Raw genomic sequence first — 21,489 nt, 5'->3', positions numbered from 1 at the left:
GCCCATTGTGCCCCTTCATAGTAATAATGCCCATTCTATCCCATTTATAGTAGTAATGCCCAGTATGCCCCCTCCATAGTAGTAATGTCCAGTGTGCCCACTCCTCAGTAGTAATGCCCATTGGGACCCCTTCATAGTAGTAATGGCCTCTGTGCACCTTTGTAGTAGTATTGCCCTCTGAGCCCCCTTTGTAGTAGTACTGCCCTCTATGTCTGTTTGTAGTAGCATTGTCCTCTCTGTCACTTTGTAGTAGTATTGCCCTCTGTGTCCCTTCTAGTAGTATTGCCCTCTGTGCCTCCTTTGTAGTAGTAATACCCCCTGTGCCCCTTTGTAGTAGAAATGTCCATTGTTCCCCCTTCACAGGAGTAATGCTCTCTGTGCCCCCTTCATAGTAGTAATGCCCATTGTGCCCCCTTCATAGTAATAATGCCCATTGTATTCCATTTATAGTAGTAGTGCCCATTGTGCCCGCTTCATAGTAGTGATGCCTATTGTGCCTCCTCCACAGTAGTAATGCCATTGTGTCCCCTTCATAGTAGTAATGGCCCCTGTGCCCCTTTGTAGTAGTATTGCCCTCTGAGCCACCTTTGTAGTAGTATTGCCCTCTGTTCCCCATTTGTAGTAGTAATGCCCTCTGTGCCCCCTCTGTTAAAAAAAAACCATAGTACCTACTTACCTTATCTTGTTCCTGAAGCTGATAGTCCTCTCTCCCTTGCAGACACAGATCGCTCTGCTGCCCTGTGTGGGCAGAGCTTAGGCAAGTTCCCATGCTGCAGGCTCCTCCCACACAGGCCACACCATGCCACACCAGGCTGCATGGTGTGGCAGGGAGAAGTCTCCCTGCTTCACCATTCTGTGCGCCACCGGCCTAAGGAAGAGAAAGAGCGTGGGGAGCTGAGCGGTGAGTGACTGACAGGACCACAGCTCCCAGCGCTCCAGCAATGAGTGATTCTATCTGTATCGATGGAAGTGCTTATTGCTTTTAGGCTCTGGCACCCCCCTGTATAATAATATATAATAATCATCTGCGTAAGAAAGAAAGGTGATTATACTTAATTATTAGTCATTATTAATTACATAGGTATATATAGGACACCGTTAAATACAGACCTTTACCCCTGAGGAAGCTGGACTTTACCGGCAATACGCGTGGGGTGTTTTTCTTTTGACTCAGGTCCACCTATATAGTCCGGGCTTCAAACTTTAGTACTCTATTCTTTTTAGGCATCATTTCATGTTATTTGATGCTACATTATTATTTATTTATTGTTGGTTCTTTATTTGACATTGCATTGTACTTTATTTTGTCTCAGACTATACATGTTGTGTCCTCATTTGTGGACTTTTGTGGATGCTCTGTTTGTGTTTGGTTTTATTCTTACCAGCACATGGTTTATAGTATACAACTTTTAAAATGTCTATGTAGTCTAATAAAATTGCTTAATTGATTTTATACTTTATGGATGTACACATTATTACGGTTCTCTGGGCCTTGTGGCCTTTTTGGGTGTTGAGTATTATATTTTAACCGTTAGTGCACTCCTTTCCATTTGTAGTGTGCCCACTATATTTATTATTATGGATGATAACTCTGGTGCATCTTTAGACTGCCTAGTCTGTATAAAACCACCTATTAGTTGACTTAATTGATGCCGGAATTGTGTGCCAAAATCTTGGTACATATTGTTGCGTCTGAAGTCATGCCCTTTCTGGTTAGCCACTTGGCTATTTTGGGGAGTCCCATATCAAAAAATGGACGGGACACCAAGCAGGTGCAGTGTTCGCTACATTCATAGTAGTGCCCCACTCTTGGGATATGAGCAGGTTACAGAGGTGGGACTCAAACCTCACGAGCATTTATGGCATATCCTATAAATATACCTTAAATGTCCAGGTGCGACAACCTCTTTAACCGCTGCACAGAATGCAAGTCATCATAAGAAATTAGAAATGCTGTGTAATTTTATTTGTATAAACATGCATATATCTCTACTCCTCCTCTAACTTATATGTTATATTATTCTTATAGGTACAGTTTAAGAACATGGCCTCTCGTCCATACTCGTTCTTCTCCAATGTTTTAGCAGTACCATGGAGAGAAGAGAATGTTCCCCCACAACAGACTCGTACATACACAGGAAAAGTGAGCTCTCAGTTTGCACCTACAGACTCTGAAGAGGAATGCAGAACATGGTTTTATACCTCTAATACTCACCCGGTAAATAACAGAATTAATTTGCTCCTAAATAGTCCTAATCTCAAAACTATAATAAATGTCTACCTAAAGAGCACAAAGTCCTTATATACAATAATCCTAGTACCCCCCTCAAATCATCCATCAGGACTATATACCCCTTAATGAGAAACTGAAAGCTAAAATTTTGCATTGGACATAAGTATTTAGACCCTTTGCTATGACACTTAAAATTTAGCTCTGGGGGCTTTCATTTCTCTTGATCATTTTCTTGATCCCATTTTACCACATTGATTGAAGTCCATCTACTGTATGGTAAATATCTATTGTCTATATTGTCTATACAGTTGCAAGAAAAAGTATGTGAACCCTTTGGAATGATATTGATTTCTGCACAAATTGGTCATAAAATGTGATCTGATCTTCATCTAAGTCACAACAATAGGCAATCCCAGTCTGCTTAAACTAATAACACACAAATAATTAAATGTTACCATGTTTTTACTGAACACACCATGTAAACATTTACAGTGCAGGTGTAAAAAAAGATGTGAACCCCTAGACTAATAACATCTCCAAAAGCTAATTGGAGTGAGGTGTCAGCCAACTGGAGTCCAATCAATGAGATGAGATTGGAGGTGTTGGTTACAGCTGCCCTGCCCTATAAAAAACACACACCAGTTCTCGGTTTGCTTTTCACAAGAAGCATTGCCTGATGTGAATGATGCCTCTCACAAAAGAGCTCTCAGAAGACCTACGAATAAAAATTGTTGACTTGCATAAAGCTGGAAAGGGTTATAAAAGTATCTCCAAAAGCCTTGCTGTTCATCAGTCCACGGTAAGACAAATTGTCTATAAATGGAGAAAGTTCAGCACTGCTGCTACTCTCCCTAGGAGTGGCCGTCCTGTAAAGATGACTGCAAGAGCACAGCGCAGACTGCTCAATGAGGTGAAGAAGAATCCTAGAGTGTCAGCTAAAGATTTACAAAAGTCTCTGGCATAAGCTAAAATCTCTGTTAGCGAATCTACGATACGTAAAACACTAAACAAGAATGGATTTCATGGGAGGATACCACAGAGGAAGCCACTGCTGTCCAAAAAAAACCATTGCTGCACGTTTACAGTTTTCACAAGAGCACCTGGATGTTCCACAGCAGTACTGGCAAAATATTCTGTGGACAGATGAAACCAAAGTTGAGTTGTTTGAAAGAAACACACAACACTATGTGTGGAGATAAAGAGGCACAGCACACCAACATCAAAACCTCATCGCAACTGTGAAGTATGGTGGTGGGGCATCATGGTTTGGGGCAGCTTTGCTGCGTCAGGGCCTGGATGGATTGCTATCATCGAAGGAAAAATTAATTCCTAAGTTTATCAAGACATTTTGCAGGAGAACCTAAGGCCATCTGTCCACCAGCTGAAGCTCAACAGAAGATGGGTGTTGCAACAGGACAACGTCCCAAAGCATAGAAGTAAATCAATAACAGAATGGCTTAAACAGAAGAAAATATGCCTTCTGAAGTGGCCCAGTCAGAGTCCTGACCTCAACCCGATTGAGATGCTGTGACATGACCTCAAGAAAACGATTCACACCAGACATCCCAAGAATATTGCTGAACTGAAACAGTTCTGTAAAGAGGAACGGTCAAGAATTGCTCCTGACCGTTGTGCACGCCTTATCTGCAACTACAGGAAACGTTTGGTTGAAGTTATGGCTGCCAAAGGAGGTTCAACAAGTTATTAAATCCAAGGGTTCACATACTTTTTCCACCTGCACTGTAAATGTTTACATGGTATGTTCAATAAAAACATGGTAACATTTAATTCTTTGTGTGTTATTGGTTTAAGCAGACTGTGATTGCCTATTGTTTTGACTTATATGAAAATCAGATCACATTTTATGACCAATTTCTGCAGAAATCCATATCATTCTAAAGGGTTCACATACTCACAAGGTCTCACAGCTGACAATGCATGTCAGAGCAAAAAACAAGCCGTGAGGAGGAAACAACTGCCTGTGGAATTAAGAGACAGGATAGTGTGGAGGCACAGATCTGGAGAAGGGTACAAAAAATTTCTGCTGCACTGAAAGTTCCCAAGACTATAGTAGATGGAAGAAGTTTGGAACAGCCAGGACTCTTCCTAGAGCTGGGCGCTCCACTAAGCTAAGTAATTGAGGGAAAGAGCCTTGGTAAGAGAGGTGACTAAGAACCCAATGGTCATTCTTGCTGAGCCCGAAAGATCCTGTGTCCAGATGGGAGAAACTTCCAGAAGGTCAACCATCACTGGAAACCAGGCACTGATTGTCTTCTATCTAATACCATCCCTACAGTGAAGCATGATGACTGCAACTTCATGTTGTGGAGTTGTTTGTCAGCAGCTGGGACAGGGAGAATGGTCAGGGTTCGGGAAAAGCTGAAAGGAGCAAAGTACAGAGATATTCTTAATGAAAACTTGGTCCAAGGTGCTCTGGACCTCAGACTGGACTAAAGGTTCACCTTTCAACAAGACAATGACCCTAAGCACACAGCCAAGACAAGACAGGAATGGCTAAGGACAACCCTTTTAATCTCATTGAGCGGCCCAGCCAGAGCCCTGACATGAATCCAATCAAACATCTCTGAAGAGACCTGAATATGGCTGGTCCCCATCCAACATGATACAACTTGAGAGGACTTACAGAGAAGAATGGCAGAAAATCCCCAAATCCCGGTGTGCAAACTTTGTGGCATCATACCTAAGAAGACTGCAGGCAGATATCACTGCCAAAAGTGCTTTGATTAAGTACTGAGCCAAAAATAAGTAAAATGCTATAATAAAAAATTGCCTCTGAAGGTATAAATGGCCTTCTTCATACAATTATAAACTGTAGAAAATTAGCAACAGGTTTTGGGGAGAAAAATTTAGGCCCAACTAGATATCCCCTGAGTGTGAGCAAACCAGGGCCAAATTAGGACTGCAATTCAGTCCTGGCATTTTAAAACAGACAGGCCCACTTGTGATGTATGTGAAATATGTCTGTGGGTATACCCTCCGATCCAACCTCCTCCCCAGCCCAGTGCTAATAGCATATTTGGATGGCCATTACATTCAGCACTACATAACTATTATATCCAGTGACATCTCCTCTAATATAGATGTTCTTTTTCTTCATTTTCTCCATTGGAAGCAGACCGCAATGATGACTTCTTTCACCCATGTCTCGTCTCTACAGAATTTGCTACACAGACATCTTAGATTCCTTACGTTTCCATCATTTCCTCCTTCAGTGGCCCCAACAGGGTTATCCTGCTGCTTCCCTCAATACAGTGCTTGCTTTTCTTTCCAATGCCCCAAATACAAAATAACAGTACCATACAGATAGTCCTCCACATACTAATAGTGATCCCAAAAGTCCTACAAATTATAATTTTCTCCCCCTCATTACTAATAGTGCCCTCTACAGTAATAATGCTCCCTGAGAGTGCCTCTCTTAGTAATAGTGCCCTTCATATTGTGTTCAATAATTATGCACTCCCACATTACCACCAGTAGTAATATTCCCACAGTGCTCCCAGTAGGGATAAAGCTCCCCAAATTGCCCCAAGTAGTAATAAGGGCCCCTAAAGTTCAGAAAGCATCAGTGTGCCAAAACAGAAGAGCGATGAGCGAAATTTCAGCTTTACAAACAGTGCTTCAGGTGATGAACCTCTGTTTAGACACCCATCACCTAGCTAACAACCAGGTTAGACAAACATCAAGCCTGCCTTCTAGTGCTATTAAATTGGCATCCAAACCACCACCATACCTCCATATCTGGCACCAGAAACTGCACTTTGTACTTAATACTGATGGATGTTCCACAAGTTTTATTTTGCACTAAGTAAAACTAGTGGCCATATTGTTTTGCATTCTGTCTTAAGAATGCTATTATTTTCTGATATAGTCATGTTATAACGGAAAATAATAAAGTGAACTTCAGGTCCCCATTGACTCGGGTTCGTGGTCAAGTTCAGGTCCCGAACTTTGACCTGAAGTTCGGCCGAACCCAGGAAACCTGAACTTCCACGCTTTCGCTCATCCCTATCCTTATGGCCCGGTTATTCATAAATTAATTTTTTATATATTTTACTCATTAATATGGCACTGACATATTCCGCGGCACTTCACAGATATTATCATCACTTATTGTTCCTGTTGGAGCTCACAATCTGTGTGGAAGCTCACGCAAACACAGAGAAGACATACAAACTCCAGCCAGATGTTGTCATTGGTCAGATTCAAAGGCTCCAGTAACTCCATATACACTGTATATTATGTACTAATGAAACTAGCAATTAGTTGGATTTGTATCCAATAATTTTTATGTTTTTCTCCAAGTACAAAGATTTTCATTCTGGACTCTTCGGACCTTTGCTCATCTGTCGACCTAAAGTGTTAAAGAGATCCAATGTTCTTCAGCTATCAATGCAAGACTTCTCACTTATATTTATGGACATTAATGAAACTGAGAGTTGGTACTTCAAGGAGAATTGGAGGCAACACTGCCCTTTGACTTGCACTGCTAAAATGGGTTCAATTGCTTCCTGTCCTGCAGCCTGTAATATGGAAAAAGCTTCTGCTGAATTGCAGCATGAACACATCTTTCACGGTATGTAGTTCATTAGCAAAACAAGCAATTCAGTTTTAAAATTAATCATCACCATCGTTTACTGCACAACCCGTATGTGTAACAAAATGTGTGGATATTAAACATATTGCAACAGTATGCAATGACATTATCTGCCAACTAATGTTGTTAGCGGGATTCCTTCTTTAATATTGACTCGCTAGCTTTGTTCTGACATGTGCTTACTACCTATGGCTATTTAAATTACATTTAAACAGGTTATGCAAGTATGGAAGGGTTTTTTGAAAATTCTGACCACCTGCAAAGGGAAGATTACTTATCTTCTTTCCGACAGCAGCTCTCCATTCCTTCTCCTGCAGGTCTGTAATGCTCCACTGGGCTCCAGTGATGTCAAGATCCGGTAAAATGCAACAAATCACATAACAAATGGTTGGTTCACAGTAACATGATTCTACTTAATCAATAAAATTACAATAACAAATATTTAAAAAGCATCAATTCATAAAATAATTAATAAAACCAGTCTCGGTCCCCTTTTTATAATATATTCAAATGCGGAGCTCACGCGTATAACATTAGGGACGGTACTCTAGTAATCCTTTGTCCACACTTTAGTTGTCAAATCCACTCTTATTGTTTATATACGGCGTACACTGGTATTATTACCACATTAATTATATGTCACTATATACAGACGTGGACAAAATTGTTGGTACCCTTTGGTCAATGAAAGAAAAAGTCACAATGGTCACAGAAATAACTTTAATCTGACAAAAGTAATAATAAATTAAAATTCTATAAATGTTAACCAATGAAAGTCAGACATTGTTTTTCAACCATGCTTCAACAGAATTATGTAAAAAAATAAACTCATGAAACAGGCATGGACAAAAATGATGGTACCCCTAGAAAACACAGAACATAATGTGACCAAAGGGACATGTTAATTCAAGGTGTGTCCACTAATTAGCATCACAGGTGTCTACAACCTTGTAATCAGCCATTGGGCCTATATATATGGCTCCAGGTAATCACTGTGTTGTTTGGTGATATGGTGTGTACCACACTCGACATGGACCAGAGGAAGCAAAGGAAAGAGCTGTCTCAAGAGATCAGAAAGAAAATTATAGACAAGCATGTTAAAGGTAAAGGCTATAAGACCATCTCCAAGCAACTAGATGTTCCTGTGAGTACAGTTGCACATATTATTCATAAGTTTAAGATCCATGGGACTGTAGCCAACCTCCCTGGACGTGGCCGCAGGAGGAAAATTGATGACAAATCTAAGAGACGGATAATCCGAATGGTAACAAAAGAGCCTAGAAAGACTTCTAAAGAGATTCAAGGTGAACTTCATGCTCAAGGAACATCAGTGTCAGATCGCACCATCCGTCGTTGTTTGAGCCAAAGTGGACTACATGGGAGACGACCAAGGAGGACACCATTGTTGAAAACGAATCATAAAAAAGCAAGACTGGAATATGCCAAACTACATGTTGACAAGCCACAAAGCTTCTGGGAGAATGTCCTGTGGACAGATGAGACAAAAATCGAAGTTTTTGCCAAGGCACATCAGCTGTATGTTCACAGACGAAAAAATGAAGCATATCAAGAAAAGAACACTGTCCCTACTGTGAAACATGGAGGAGGCTCTGTTATGTTCTGGGGCTGCTTTGCTGCGTCTGGCACAGGGTGTCTTGAATCTGTGCAGGGTACAATGAAATCTCAAGACTATCAAGGAATTCTAGAGAGAAATGTACTAGCCAGTGTCAGAAAGCTTGGTCTCAGTCGCAGGTCATGGGTCTTGCAACAGGACAATGACCCAAAACACACCGCTAAAAACACCCAAGAATGGCTAAGAGGAAAAAATTGGACTATTCTAAAGTGGCCTTCTATGAGCCCTGACCTCAATCCTATTGAGCATCTTTGGAAGGAGCTGAAACATGCAGTCTGGAAAAGGCACCCTTCAAACCGGACACAACTGGAGCAGTTTGCTCATGAGGAGTGGGCCAAAATACCTGCTGAGAGGTGCAGATGTCTCATTGACAGTTACAGGAAGCGTTTGATTGCAGTGATTGCCTCAAAAGGTTGCGCAACAAAATATTAAGTTAGGGGTACCATCATTTTTGTCCATGCCTGTTTCATGAGTTTATTTTTTTACATAATTCTGTTGAAGCATGGTTGAAAAACAATGTCTGACTTTCATTGGTTAACATTTATAGAATTTTAATTTATTATTACTTTTGTCAGATTAAAGTTATTTCTGTGACCATTGTGACTTTTTCTTTCATTGACCAAAGGGTACCAACAATTTTGTCCACGTCTGTATTTCAGTGGTTCTCCCTGATGTTCCTGAGGTAATGTGGTGTTTCCCTGGATTGGTTAAATACACTTGGACGTTGCGATGCAGCTGCCCGATAACTGCGCCTGCTGTCGCATCCTGCCATGTCTCATACTGCACAGTTCAATATTTCCACCAATATTCCAGGAAATAATATTGTCCACTGTTATTGTCACGACCCTTGGTTAAGTTGTGACTCTGTGTCTACGCGTGCGGTTGCCGTTGGCAACGGTGTTTGCATGTGAGGCATTTTCCCTGGGTTGTGGTGTTTCCCCATCTTTGGTTTGCACAGGGTTAAATGTTTTGTGGTGGGTGTGACATCTGGCCTCTTTATATGTTGGTGTTTTGCTGCCTGAGGTCAGAGTTTGCTTGTCAGCCTGTGTTGGAGCTTTGCTCCCTGGCTGTATGTTTGATGTCTGTGTGAGCCACCTTCATTTGTGATTCTGTTTCCTTTGCTGTGTCATGGTGGTGTGATGGCTCCGAAAGGGGCGTGCTTTCCCGGAGGGGTTAAGCGAAGGCAAGACTGTGGGTTTAACAGCCTGGAGCCTCCGTCCATCTCGGCTGTGGCAGGTAAGTGTAGATAGCATTGTTATGTTGCTGTGTGACTTACCTGCCATACTGTTTCACCCACAGTCTTGCATGCTGTCAGCTACTGGGCCTCTGGAGATGCTTGTCATCCGTGTCATGGATGCACAGGTATTCTCTGCCCTGTCATCATCTGTAGGGCAATGCAGGGATTCCTAGATCACTAGGCACGTGGGTATGAGTCCTCTTACCACTGAAGGGGACTCATACAGTTAGGAGACTAGGGTCTGTTGAGGGAAGCGTTAGGAGGTGACCAGCTCCTGTTTTCCTTGCATTGCGGCCTGGTAGCCAGAGCATTGCGCGATGAGGGTTTCCCCTACTCCCCGTCGTGACAGTTATATATTCAGAGATATTTCACTCTTAACCAGACTCAGCTGTCTTTCTGTGCTACTTGCTCTTGCTCTGCTGGCTGGGATGTTGTCACTGCCAGTTCTGTGAGAAGGTCTGGCTGACGTCCTTCTCTACCTCTTGCATGATGTTCTTTGTTTTGGTTTTACTTTGTCATCTCCTTTTCTTCTCTCAGGTGTCACCTATTTAGACTAAATGTCTCCCTTTTATATTCCCTCTGTCAAGTATTTATTTCATATAAGATATAAAATCATAAAAATTATGATTTCATATTTTTATGAAATATGACAATTTAATTGTCGGACATATAAATGCCAGTTCTTTTATTGATGAGATCTAAAGTCAATTTGTGTAGATAATGAAACAGGGTACAATTAATTATATAAAATATAATTTATTACAAATAAATACAGTAAAAATGGCATACAAATTAATACAAGGACAATATCAAAATTGACCACAAGATGGTGCTCCACCGTTTACGCCAGGCTCACTTAATTTACTTCACCAAGTACAATACAATTCTACTCTTTTTTTAAATCAAATTATTACTGATTAGTGTACTGTTATCAAAACATTATAATGCAACAAAAAAAACTATAGAAATGAATCTGTGGAAAGTCCCTTATGCTCAATCAAAGAATATGGCAGTAAGAGACACCTTATAAATATGCCTGTTGACTTAACTACGGATAATAAAATCCGATCAGAGATCCTACTCTGATAGAAATATTTCAGGAATTCTAATGATGTGCACGTTCATGAAAATTTCCCATAAAATTACTGTTTTAACACTATTGACCCACTAATAATGGGGTCTCAACTATATGCCAATTGGAGCGATTTATAATTACTGCAAATGAAATAAATTATACATTACCTCTGGCTTTGGGATAAAGAGCTTTTATAGAAGGGACCCAGCTTTCCAGGATTTAGATTTATCAGTTTATTTTGTGAGTCTTGGGTGTGTCCCTGGAAGAATTCCTTAGGGTGTTGGGAGCTTTTCCCTTAGGACTGGAAGTGGTGAAGATGTTCTGTGATCTGTCACATCCTGTGGTACGTTCCTGACGTGTGAAGTGATGATGATCTCAATCTGAAGTGTCCCCTGATCTCCAAAACGGGATCAGATATTCTAATCCTTATCTATGCCCATCCCCTCTTGGTTTAGGGATTTCCAATTAGATAAGGTGGGTGTGACGTATGTTAATCATGGGCATGTCATTTAATTGGCATTCCTTAGAAACTTCTACCCATCTACCACTTGATGGCACTGTTGTTTCATATATGAAATTGCAATGTTTTTAAGAATTAACACATATTGGCTTCATTACACAACTTAAACTTTGACCTCTCCCAACTTAAATCAATTAGGAGGGACTCTTCTTTGACACTTTAGAATCACTTTCCAAGACATCATGGATCCATCTTGACAGTTAACAGACCATCTTATTTATGGTCAGATAAGAGAACAAAATCTTTTAACTTTTCTCCTGGTTTGTGTACCCTGTCTCAGCTATTGAGTAATGATGTTTGAAAAACCATCAGCTCCTCTGAATGGATCCTATTTAGGAAAATTCAACTTAAACGCTCTCTATATCCCCTAAGATATATATCCTCTCAGTGAGATACACACAGTATAAAATATACATTAACAATATTTGGTTATAATACATCAATATCGCATAGTATATATGAATCATTAACAAGTTCAAACGCTAAATAAATGAACACAGGAATATATATATATATATATATATATATATATATATATATATATGTGTGTGTGTGTATGAATAGATATCTATTCCACACCAGATGTGTTTTATGGATATCTTTCCTTATCAGATCATGGTTTAGCCATGAAACACCCATTGTTCCCCACACAGACATGTTTAGAGAAACCAGTACAGATAAATCCATGTCTCTAAACAATAATATAAAGTATAATGTTCTCTATATATTCACTTTTAACACATTGAACTTGCCATTAACCCATCTTGTTTTTTTTCAGGTTCATGCTGATCACATGCTGTTAAAAGCAATGATCATCCATATTGAATATAGTATCATCAGATACATTGTACACTTATGAAAATGCACAACAAATCCCCCTTCATTCCAAAAATGTTCCATAAAGTGTGAATGTATTTGGAATGTTCAAAAGGGCTTTTCATATGTCTTCTTTGATGCGTATACTTGGCTTATAGTGTTTCCAACCAGAGCTGGGCTAAAGTTCTTCTGGAGAATCTAACGCATGACTTGGATGGTCAACAAACTCAACCATCCTATAGATCCTGCAAAACAGGATATAAGTTCGATAAAGGTTTGTTTTGATTCTTCATCTCCACATGAATGTTTAATAGGTTCCTTTTCAATTAACCAACTTCGAGTTCCAATGTCTTGATAGAGATGGAATCAGCAACTGTCACACCGGTAATAATAACAGTGCCCACTATGCCAAAGATTATGGCGGCTACGAATGGAAAAAAATGAATTGCTTTGGTCTGTAGAAGACTGTTCTCTGGTTAGGGTTTTCCTTGCTTGTTCCAGGATCTGCGTAATCTGTTCTTGGAAATATCCGATGTGCATCTGATACTAGGATTGGAGCTCCAGCGACAGGATCTCAGACACGTTGAGTTGTCTTTCAACGAAGACCCGAGGATCCCGGCTGATGTAGATCTTCTGGGATAGAATCCTCTTGTTCGTCAATATGAACCCCGCGGTGTCCTGTAGCATGATTCCGGATGAAGGACCTGGCACAGCAATCGGCTCAGCATGGAACTCCTTCCCCAAGATCAGGACGACGTAGATAATGGCAATCATCTTTGATGACATCTTACGCCTATAAAATATTGTATGACACATATGAGTACATACATTTTTTGACTTTATCCTACAAGAAAAGAGTTACTAATACCATATACCTCTGATTGGCATAAGTTCTTTTCTTGGACAGAGTAAGTTCTGGTTCCAGAGGTGAGTCAGGAGACATTTTGTTACAGAGGAAACGTACATCAGGATGGGTTAATATGAGTTAAAGATGTAGAATAACAGATAACAATTTTCCGTTCATACCATACCAATCCTTTTTTCCGTCTTTAGCTGGAACCGTAAAGTCTCTTCACCTCTTTTCATCCAGCTTCTTCAATCTCTCGAAGTCGTGCACTAGGATGACAAACATGTAGCTGATTAATGTGCATCCATTTTTCTATAAAATCATCCCCTTAGGGATTTTGATCTTGTAGACCACTGGAGATAATTTGTCAGTGATGACATAGGGACCTTTCCAAGAAGGTAGGAATTTTCTCTCATTCACTTGATCCCAAGCGAAATTATAGAGATACACCCGATCGGAAATACTCCTTCTGTGTTGTCTTCAGATTGTAGTATGTCTTAGCACTCACTGCGGCTTTCTTTATATCCTTCTGGGCGAACGCAAAAGCATACTGAAGGTGTTTGCGTAAATTTTCCACATACTGATGCGATGTTGTAACATTGATCAAGTTATGGTCTGTTGTCCTGTAAAGTAAATGCTGGGGTAACACCATCTTCCTTCCCGTGATCATCTCGAAGGGAGAAAACTTAGTTGCTGTTCTTGGGGTGGCTCTGATGGCCATAAGTACCAAAGGCAACTTGACATCCCAGTCCTTACCAGATTCATTGACAAACTTTTTCAGGATGTTCACAATGGACTGGTTGTAACGTTCTACTCCACCACTAGAGGTTGGTCGATAGGCTATATGTAGCTTCCTCTTTACCCCCAGGATTTCCCACATCTTTGTCATCACTTCACTGGTGAAGTGACTTCCACGATCGGATTCGATTCGCTGAGGAAGACCAAATCTAGAAAATAGGTGGTTAATGAGCCGAGATGCACATACGCTTGAACTGCATGTTTAGCACGGCAAACATTCCATCCATTTGGTGAAAAGACAAGTTACGGTTAACATATACTTGTTGCCTTTTGATGAGGTTGTTACTGGCATGGACATCCCCAATTTTCATCAGCGGTGCCCGATGAGTGGGTCCTTGTGGCTGGAATTGAGGGCAGATTAGACATCCCTGACAATATGTTCGCACATCTTGTAACATATGTGGCCAGTAAGCGTAGTCCCGTAGTAACTCGTATGTTATTTTCTCACCTCGATGACCAGCTGTTGGGGCATCATGTGCATGTTGCAACACCTGACCTCGGTATGCTGTAGGTACTACCCGTTGCGTGATACCTTTCTTCAACGTTCTTATCAGCAATCCATCCTGTAATGAGAATTGGGACTGACCTTTCATCAAAATTCGTAACTCCTCCTTACCCACACTCCTTAATGTGCTTATAAAAGAGACCAATAATTGGATCCCCCCTTTTGGCTCGCAATGAGATCTTGGCTCCACTGCACCACATTGGCTTCAGCTCCCTTTTGGGCCTGACTCCTTGTCATAGCATCTACTTGGATAGTTCCCATGAGGTCATTAACGTCAAAGACTTCTCCATCAATGGCTGCTTGCTTGGCAAGAGAATCCGCTAGGTCATTCCCCTCTTTATCCGTGCCTGGATATTTTGAATGACCTCTTACCTTCTTCCAATAAATGGTAAGACTGTGGGCGGTAACCATCTCATCAATTTTACAAAACATCTTACCATGCTTTACTGGCTTGTTATTACTTCTCACCATGTCGGATTTTTTCCATCCGGGAAAGTACTCCACAAAGCTGTTACGAATATAATCAGAATCTGTGATGATTACAAACTCCTTAACATCATATTCAATAGCCATTTGTACGGCTTTGTACACAGCAGTAAGTTCTGCAACCTGGCTGCTTTTGGGACCAATTTTGTATCCAACGGATACATCTAGGAATGTATTATTCCACACTACTCCAATACCTGCAACCAATCTACGTTCGGATCCTTCATCGGCATGGAAGGAACAGCCGTCTACGTACACACATGGTAACGATTTGCAGTACTCCTCTTCATAAGATTTATATGGGGATGATGATTGTTCCTCTAGGAAATCATTTTCCGTTGACTCACTTTTACGTTCCGTATTGGTACAGTCATGGAGTTCTGCTAATCCTTGAGCAACTGGGTTTTTATTATTTTGTTTGTACCTGATCTCCAATGGCCATTCCATTAAGGACATTGTCCTGCTGTTTGACAAGTTTCCATCTCTTATGCGATCACTCTGCAAGTATTGCAGCGGCTGGTGTGCGGTCTCCACAATGATCCTTTCGCCTTGGATAAAACTCCTAAAATAATGCAAAGCCCACACAGTTGACAATAATGCTTTCTCACAATCATTGAATTTTACCTTAACTGGTGACAAGGGCTTGCTGGCATAGGCGATGATCTTGTTTCGGTTTTCCTGTTTTTGGAAAAGAACTGCACTTATGCTTTTATCAGTAAAACCTGTTTCCACGAAGAAAGGTTTTCCCCTTCTGTATAAGCAAGGCATGGAGCCTGCATAAGTTTGGCCTTGAGCTCGGTTACAGCTTGCTCATGACACTCACTCCATTCCCATTTTACTCCTTTCTTTAGCAACTGAAAAAGAGGTTTTGTAATTTTGGCATAATTATCTATGAACTTACGTGAGTAGGTCCGTCACCATTGAGCCTTCTGCAAAGAAAGTTTTACACCTGTTTTCCTCAGCTGTGTTAGTACATGCCTCAACTCCTGAATATGTTCTTCAAAAGTTGTACTTTTGATCAGGATGTCATCCACATAGGATAAGATACCTCATTCAGCGGCATCAGGCATTGCCTTATGCATGAACACTGCAAACTCATGGCCCGCATTTATGTCGGGTTCATGCATACTGTCGTTTGCCAAATGTAAAGTACAGTTTGTACTGATCCCTTTCATCCACCTTAATCGTCCAATATCCTTGTGCACAGTCAAGGGCAGTGAAGATTTTGGATCCTTGTATTTGTGCCAAACATTGGTCAATATATGGCACGGGCCATCCGGACATATAAACACGTTTGTTCAACTGTCTTAGGTCCAAGCAGAGACGAAATTGACCGTTAGGTTTGAGGACTCCAAGTATCGGATGATTGAATGAACTGTGTACTGGATGGATGATACCCCTCTTCTCCAAGTACTTGACGATTTCCGATAGTGACTCGTAAGCCACCAGCAGAAGTTGATATTGTTTGACAAAAACAGGGGGTGCATCGAGATCGTGAATCCTTGTAACATGTAGGTCTGTTTCCCCACAGTCATAAGAATCCTTGACGAACATCTCCTGGAACTCTGTGAAGAGCTCCTTTAGCCGTTGACGCTTCGACTTGCCTGGGAAAATCTCAGGCTGACTTAACTCGTAAGTTTCTTCAAGCTCACTAGTTAAATCATTCTGGGTGTAGCGTACCTGATCCTTTCCTTGCTGGTATGATTCATACTCTTTTTCATAAATTTCATGGTTGAAAACCAATGATGACTCTTCGATGTGGCACGTGCCTTCTTCAGAGCTGAAAGGATAAACAGAGTGGATGTTAAATAACCCCTCAGGGGTTGAGGAAAAATGTTGTTCCACTATTTGTTCTTCTGTCAGGTATTCATCAGGAATTATTCCAAAAACATCATTTTGGAATCCAAATGTGTAGTATTCCGAATCTATAGCTAAACCAATTACGGTGTCCTTTTGTAGGGATATGCTATGGGGAACCATGTTATGAATTACTATATGTAATGGATCCTGATGGATATTTATCAGGGGAGTAGGCTTTATCTTTAGGCCGAGTTGCTGCATTCTGTTGGATAAACAGATCAACGCGTCTGCGTTCTTCAGCCTCTGTCCCTTCTTTAATGGGGAGAAGAAATGGTTTGCATCCTTCATGAATTTCAACTTCCTCAGCAACCATGATACTTACGGCATAGGGCATCTGTTGTCCCCATCGTAAGGCTTGTTCTATATCCTGGAACCCCTCTGGGTTTCCCGGCAATCTGGACCATAAGGTGTTATTCACCAGGTCAATCTGTACAGCAAATCGGTGCAGAAGGTCATTACCTATATACATTTGATATCGTAGTTCATTTATCACGATGAAAACGTGCTCCGTAGTTTTACTTCCTATGGAGATAGATGGAACACATCTTGCAACCACATTATGACTTTGGGAATCTCCATCCAGATCATGAACCCATTGGTCCTGTGAAGAGAAACTTTTAATCATTTTAGGATTGGTGACCTGTTTTAAGAGTCCTAGGCTTACGTTACTTGCTTCAGATTTCAAATCCAACTTGGCAAATTTCACCCGGGCTATATTGCTCACCTGTATGGGAATCAATAAATTGTCATTGACCTTTTCAATCCGTACCATCGATTGAACTTGCCTGGTCAGGTCCACAACTTTGTGATTCCCTCTTTCAAGAGAAATGATTAATATATCATCATCCAGAGTTACCTTTTTGATTTTGTCCCTCTGGATGGTAATGATGTGAGCGGCACCATTGACATCTTCCTCGGGCTTACCATTCTTCAGGATTGTGACCTCCGGTATTTGATTGTTCCTGAAATGCACTTCAATAGAGTTAGGTTTCTCTTCAATCACATGACAACTGAGTTGTGCTTGTGTGTTGCAAGAGTATTCGTAGGCAATGGGTGCCTTCACCTGAGTCCATGCTGCTTCATTAATGAAATCAACTATGGGACTCAATCTTTTTAATGAATCGATTCCTATGATCATCCGATCATATGGAAGATCAACAATCAATGTAGGATGTCTAATTGTCCTCCTGCCTATCTTCCCCCTGTTGTCTGGGCCTATTATTCCAACGCCTATAACCCTGGTAACCCCTATTGTTATAGGGCCTATATCCCTGGGGACCCCTATAATAATAGGGACGGTAGTTAGACTTAGAAACATAGACATAGAATGTGTCGGCAGATAAGAACCATTTGGCCCATCTAGTATGCCTAATATACTAAATACTATGGATAGCCCCTGGCCCTATCTTATATGAAGGATGGCCTTATGCCTATCCCATGCATGCTTAAACTCCTCCACTGTATTTGCAGCTACCATTTCTGCAGGAAGGCTATTCCATGCATCTACTACTCTCTCAGTAAAGTAATACTTCCCATTACCTAAATTATTCCCCTCTGATCCATTAGTATATTGGGGTTTGGTCTGTTTGGGCGGTCCTACCTGTTGTTGCTGGGCATGTTGAGCAGGTCCTGTAGACTGAGGGAACCTTCGTGGCTGGCTTTCAAATCTCAAGCTAGGATTTACCTTAGCTTCAGCTACCTTTTGCTCTGGGGATTTTTTAAATCTTTTCTCATCTGTTGCATGGCACTCACTGATATTATACAGCGTGGTGGCAGCCGTCACCAACCTATCCAAGGGAACATCAATATCCAGATCTCTGGCTAAGTTAAGTTTGATCTGGGTTGGCATAGCATCATAGAATAACTGTTTGAATTCTTCAGATTCCCAATTTGGGGATCTATATGCCAACCCATAGGCATTTTTGAGGACAGAGAGGAATTCACGGGGACTCTGATTGGGTCTACATGTAAGGTTATATCTGTCCCGTTTTGTAGCAGTAGTGGTTCGGTATGGTCCGAATTCCAATTTAACCTCATGCAAAACACTTGGCCAATCTTGTACTCCTCTCTCCTTAAAGGATGTAAAGTAATGACGATATTTATCATCAAATGCCCATGGAAGAAATATGATCCGGTCAGCATCAGAGTATAATTTTAAAGAATCCATAGTGGATTCATACAGTTCTAAGTGATTGGCTATCTGAAATGAGCCTTTCTTGGAAAATTTGGATACTGTAGTATTTAACCACCTCAGCTCCCCTAGCTTAAACCCCCTTAATGACCAGACCACTTTTTACAATTCTGCACTACACTACTTTCACAGTTTATTGCTCGGTCATACAACTTACCACCCAAATTAATTTTACCTCCTTTTCTTCTCACTAATAGAGCTTTCATTTGGTGGTATTTCATTGCTGATGACATTTTTACTTTTTTTGATATTATTTGAAATGTACCAAAATTTTAGCAAAAAAATGACATTTTTCACTTTCGGTAGAATTTTTTTTTCAAATAAAACTACATTTCTATATAAATTTTACTCTAAATTTATTGTTCTACATGACTTTGATAAAAAAAAAATTAAATAAGTTATATTTATTGGTTTGGGTAAAAGTTATAGCGTTTACAAACTATGGTACAAAAATTTGAATTTCCGCAATTTGAAGCAGCTCTGACTTTCTGAGCACCTCTCATGTTTCCTGAGGTTCTACAATGCCCAGACAGTAAAAACACCCCACAAATGACCTCAATTCGGAAAGTAGACACCCTAAGGTATTCGCTGATGGGCATAGTGAGGTCATGGAAGTTTTAATTTTTTGTCACAAGTTAGCGGAAAATGATTTATTAATTTTTTTATTTTATTTTTCTTACAAAGTCTCATATTCCACTAACTTGTGACAAAAATATTTTTTTACATGAACTCACCATACCCCTCACGGAATACCTTCGGGTGTCTTCTTTCCAAAATGGGGTCACTTGTGGGGTAGTTATACTGCCCTGGCATTTTAGGGGCCCTAAAGCGTGAGAAGTAGTTTGGAATCCAAATGCGTAAAAAATTTCCTCTGAAATCGTAAAGAAAACTCTTTAGAATTTGGGCCCCTTTGTGCACATAGGCTGCAAAAAAGTGTCACACATGTGGTATCGCCGTACTCAGAAGAAGCAGGGCAATGTGTTTTGGGGTGTATTTTTATATATACCCATGCTGGGTGAGAGAAATATCTCTCTAAAAGACAACTTTTCCCATTTTTGTATACAAAGTTGTCATTTGACAGAGCTATTTCTCTCACCCAGCATGGGTATATGTAAAAATACACCCCAAAACACATTGCCCTACTTCTTTTGAGTACGGCGATACCACATGTGTGACACTTTTTTGCAGCCTAGGTGCGCAAAGGGGCCCACATTCCAATGAGGACCTTTTAGGAGGGCATTTTTAGGCATTTGGATTCCTTCCAGACTTCTTCTCCCGCTTTAGGGCCCCTAAAATGCCAGGGCAGTATAAATACTCCACATGTGACCCCATTTTCGAAAGAAGACACCCCAGGGTATTCCGTGAGGGACATGGCGAGTTCCTAGAATCTTTTATTTTTTTGCACAAGTTAGCAGAAAATGATTTTGTAAGAGCAAAAAATTTTTTTTTAGCATTTTCCGCTAACTTGTGCCCAAAAAAATAAATAAATTCTAGGAACTCGCCATGCCCCTAACGGAATACCTTGGGGTGTCTTCTTTCCAAAATGGGGTCACTTATGGGGTATTTATACTGCCCTGGCATTTTAGGGGCCCTAAAGCGTGAGAAGAAGTCTGGAATATAAATGTCTAAAAATGTTTACGTATTTGGATTCCGTGAGGGGTATGGTGAGTTCATGTGAGATTTTATTTTTTGTCACAAGTTAGTGGAAAATCAGACTTTGTAAGAAAAAACAAAAAAACAAACAAAAAAAAAATTCCGCTAACTTGTGCCAAAAAAAAAAAAATCTTCTATGAACTCGCCATACCCCTCAAAAGTGATCTTTTTATAGCGCCGCAGCGATTTTACGGTGTTTTTGCAGTGATCAGAAAAAAAGAAATTCTATCACTGCGGTGGGGTGGACTTAACGCAAGTGTGCGCACAAGATCAGTCCTGATCGGGCGAACACTGCGTTTTTTGTAGAGCCTATAGAACATGTCCTATTCTTGTCCGCAATTGCATTTCCTATATAGTTATGGCAATGTGCGGATCTGCAAAATGCGGAAAGCACATTGACGGTGTCCGTGTTTTGCAGATCCGCGGTGTCCGTGTTTTGCGGATCCACGGATCCGTGGATCCGCAAAACACATACGGACATCTGAATGGAGCCTTACAGGGGGGTGATCAATGACAGGGGGGAGTTCAGGGAGTCTATATGGGGTCTATATGGCGGATCCGCAAAACACATACAGACGTCTAAATGGAGCCTTACAGTGGAGTGATCAATGACAAGGGGTGATCAGGGAGTCTATATGAGGTGATCACCCCCTGTCATTGATCACCCCCCGTAAGGCTCCATTCAGATGTCCGTATGTGTTTTGCGGATCCGTGGATCCGCAAAACACATACGGACGTCTGAATGGAGCCTTACAGGGGGGTGATCAATGACAGGGGGTGATCAGGGAGTCTATATGGGGTGATCAGGGGTTAATAAGGGGTTAATAAGTGGTAGGGGGTGTAGTGTAGGGGTGTTTGGTGCTACTTACAGAGCTGCCTGTGTCCTCTGGTGGTCGATCCAAGCAAAAGGGACCACCAGAGGACCAGGTAGCAGGTAACAAAACAGCGTCTGATATACCTTTCAATGGTTAAAAAAATCGTATCTACAGCCTGCCAGCGAATGATCGCCGCTGGCAGGCT

General features: G+C 40.9%; 1 protein-coding gene across 2 annotated transcripts in view; it reads left to right on the top strand.

Annotated features, from left to right (window-relative positions):
• Positions 1-21,489, top strand: part of LOC122946268 (coagulation factor VIII-like) — a 528,859-nt gene that overhangs the window by 224,888 nt on the left and 282,482 nt on the right. For both annotated transcript variants that reach the window (XM_044305770.1, XM_044305769.1), the window contains exons 16-17: positions 2,030-2,218; positions 6,557-6,827. In XM_044305770.1, the coding sequence (XP_044161705.1) occupies positions 2,030-2,218; positions 6,557-6,827 (460 nt within the window). The remainder of the gene's footprint in view (positions 1-2,029; positions 2,219-6,556; positions 6,828-21,489) is intronic.

This window comes from Bufo gargarizans, chromosome 9 (assembly GCF_014858855.1).
Source record: "Bufo gargarizans isolate SCDJY-AF-19 chromosome 9, ASM1485885v1, whole genome shotgun sequence".
Classification (NCBI taxonomy): domain Eukaryota; kingdom Metazoa; phylum Chordata; class Amphibia; order Anura; family Bufonidae; genus Bufo; species Bufo gargarizans.
Note: the sequence above shows the minus strand (reverse complement) of the source record. Positions and strands in the feature narration are given on the sequence as shown.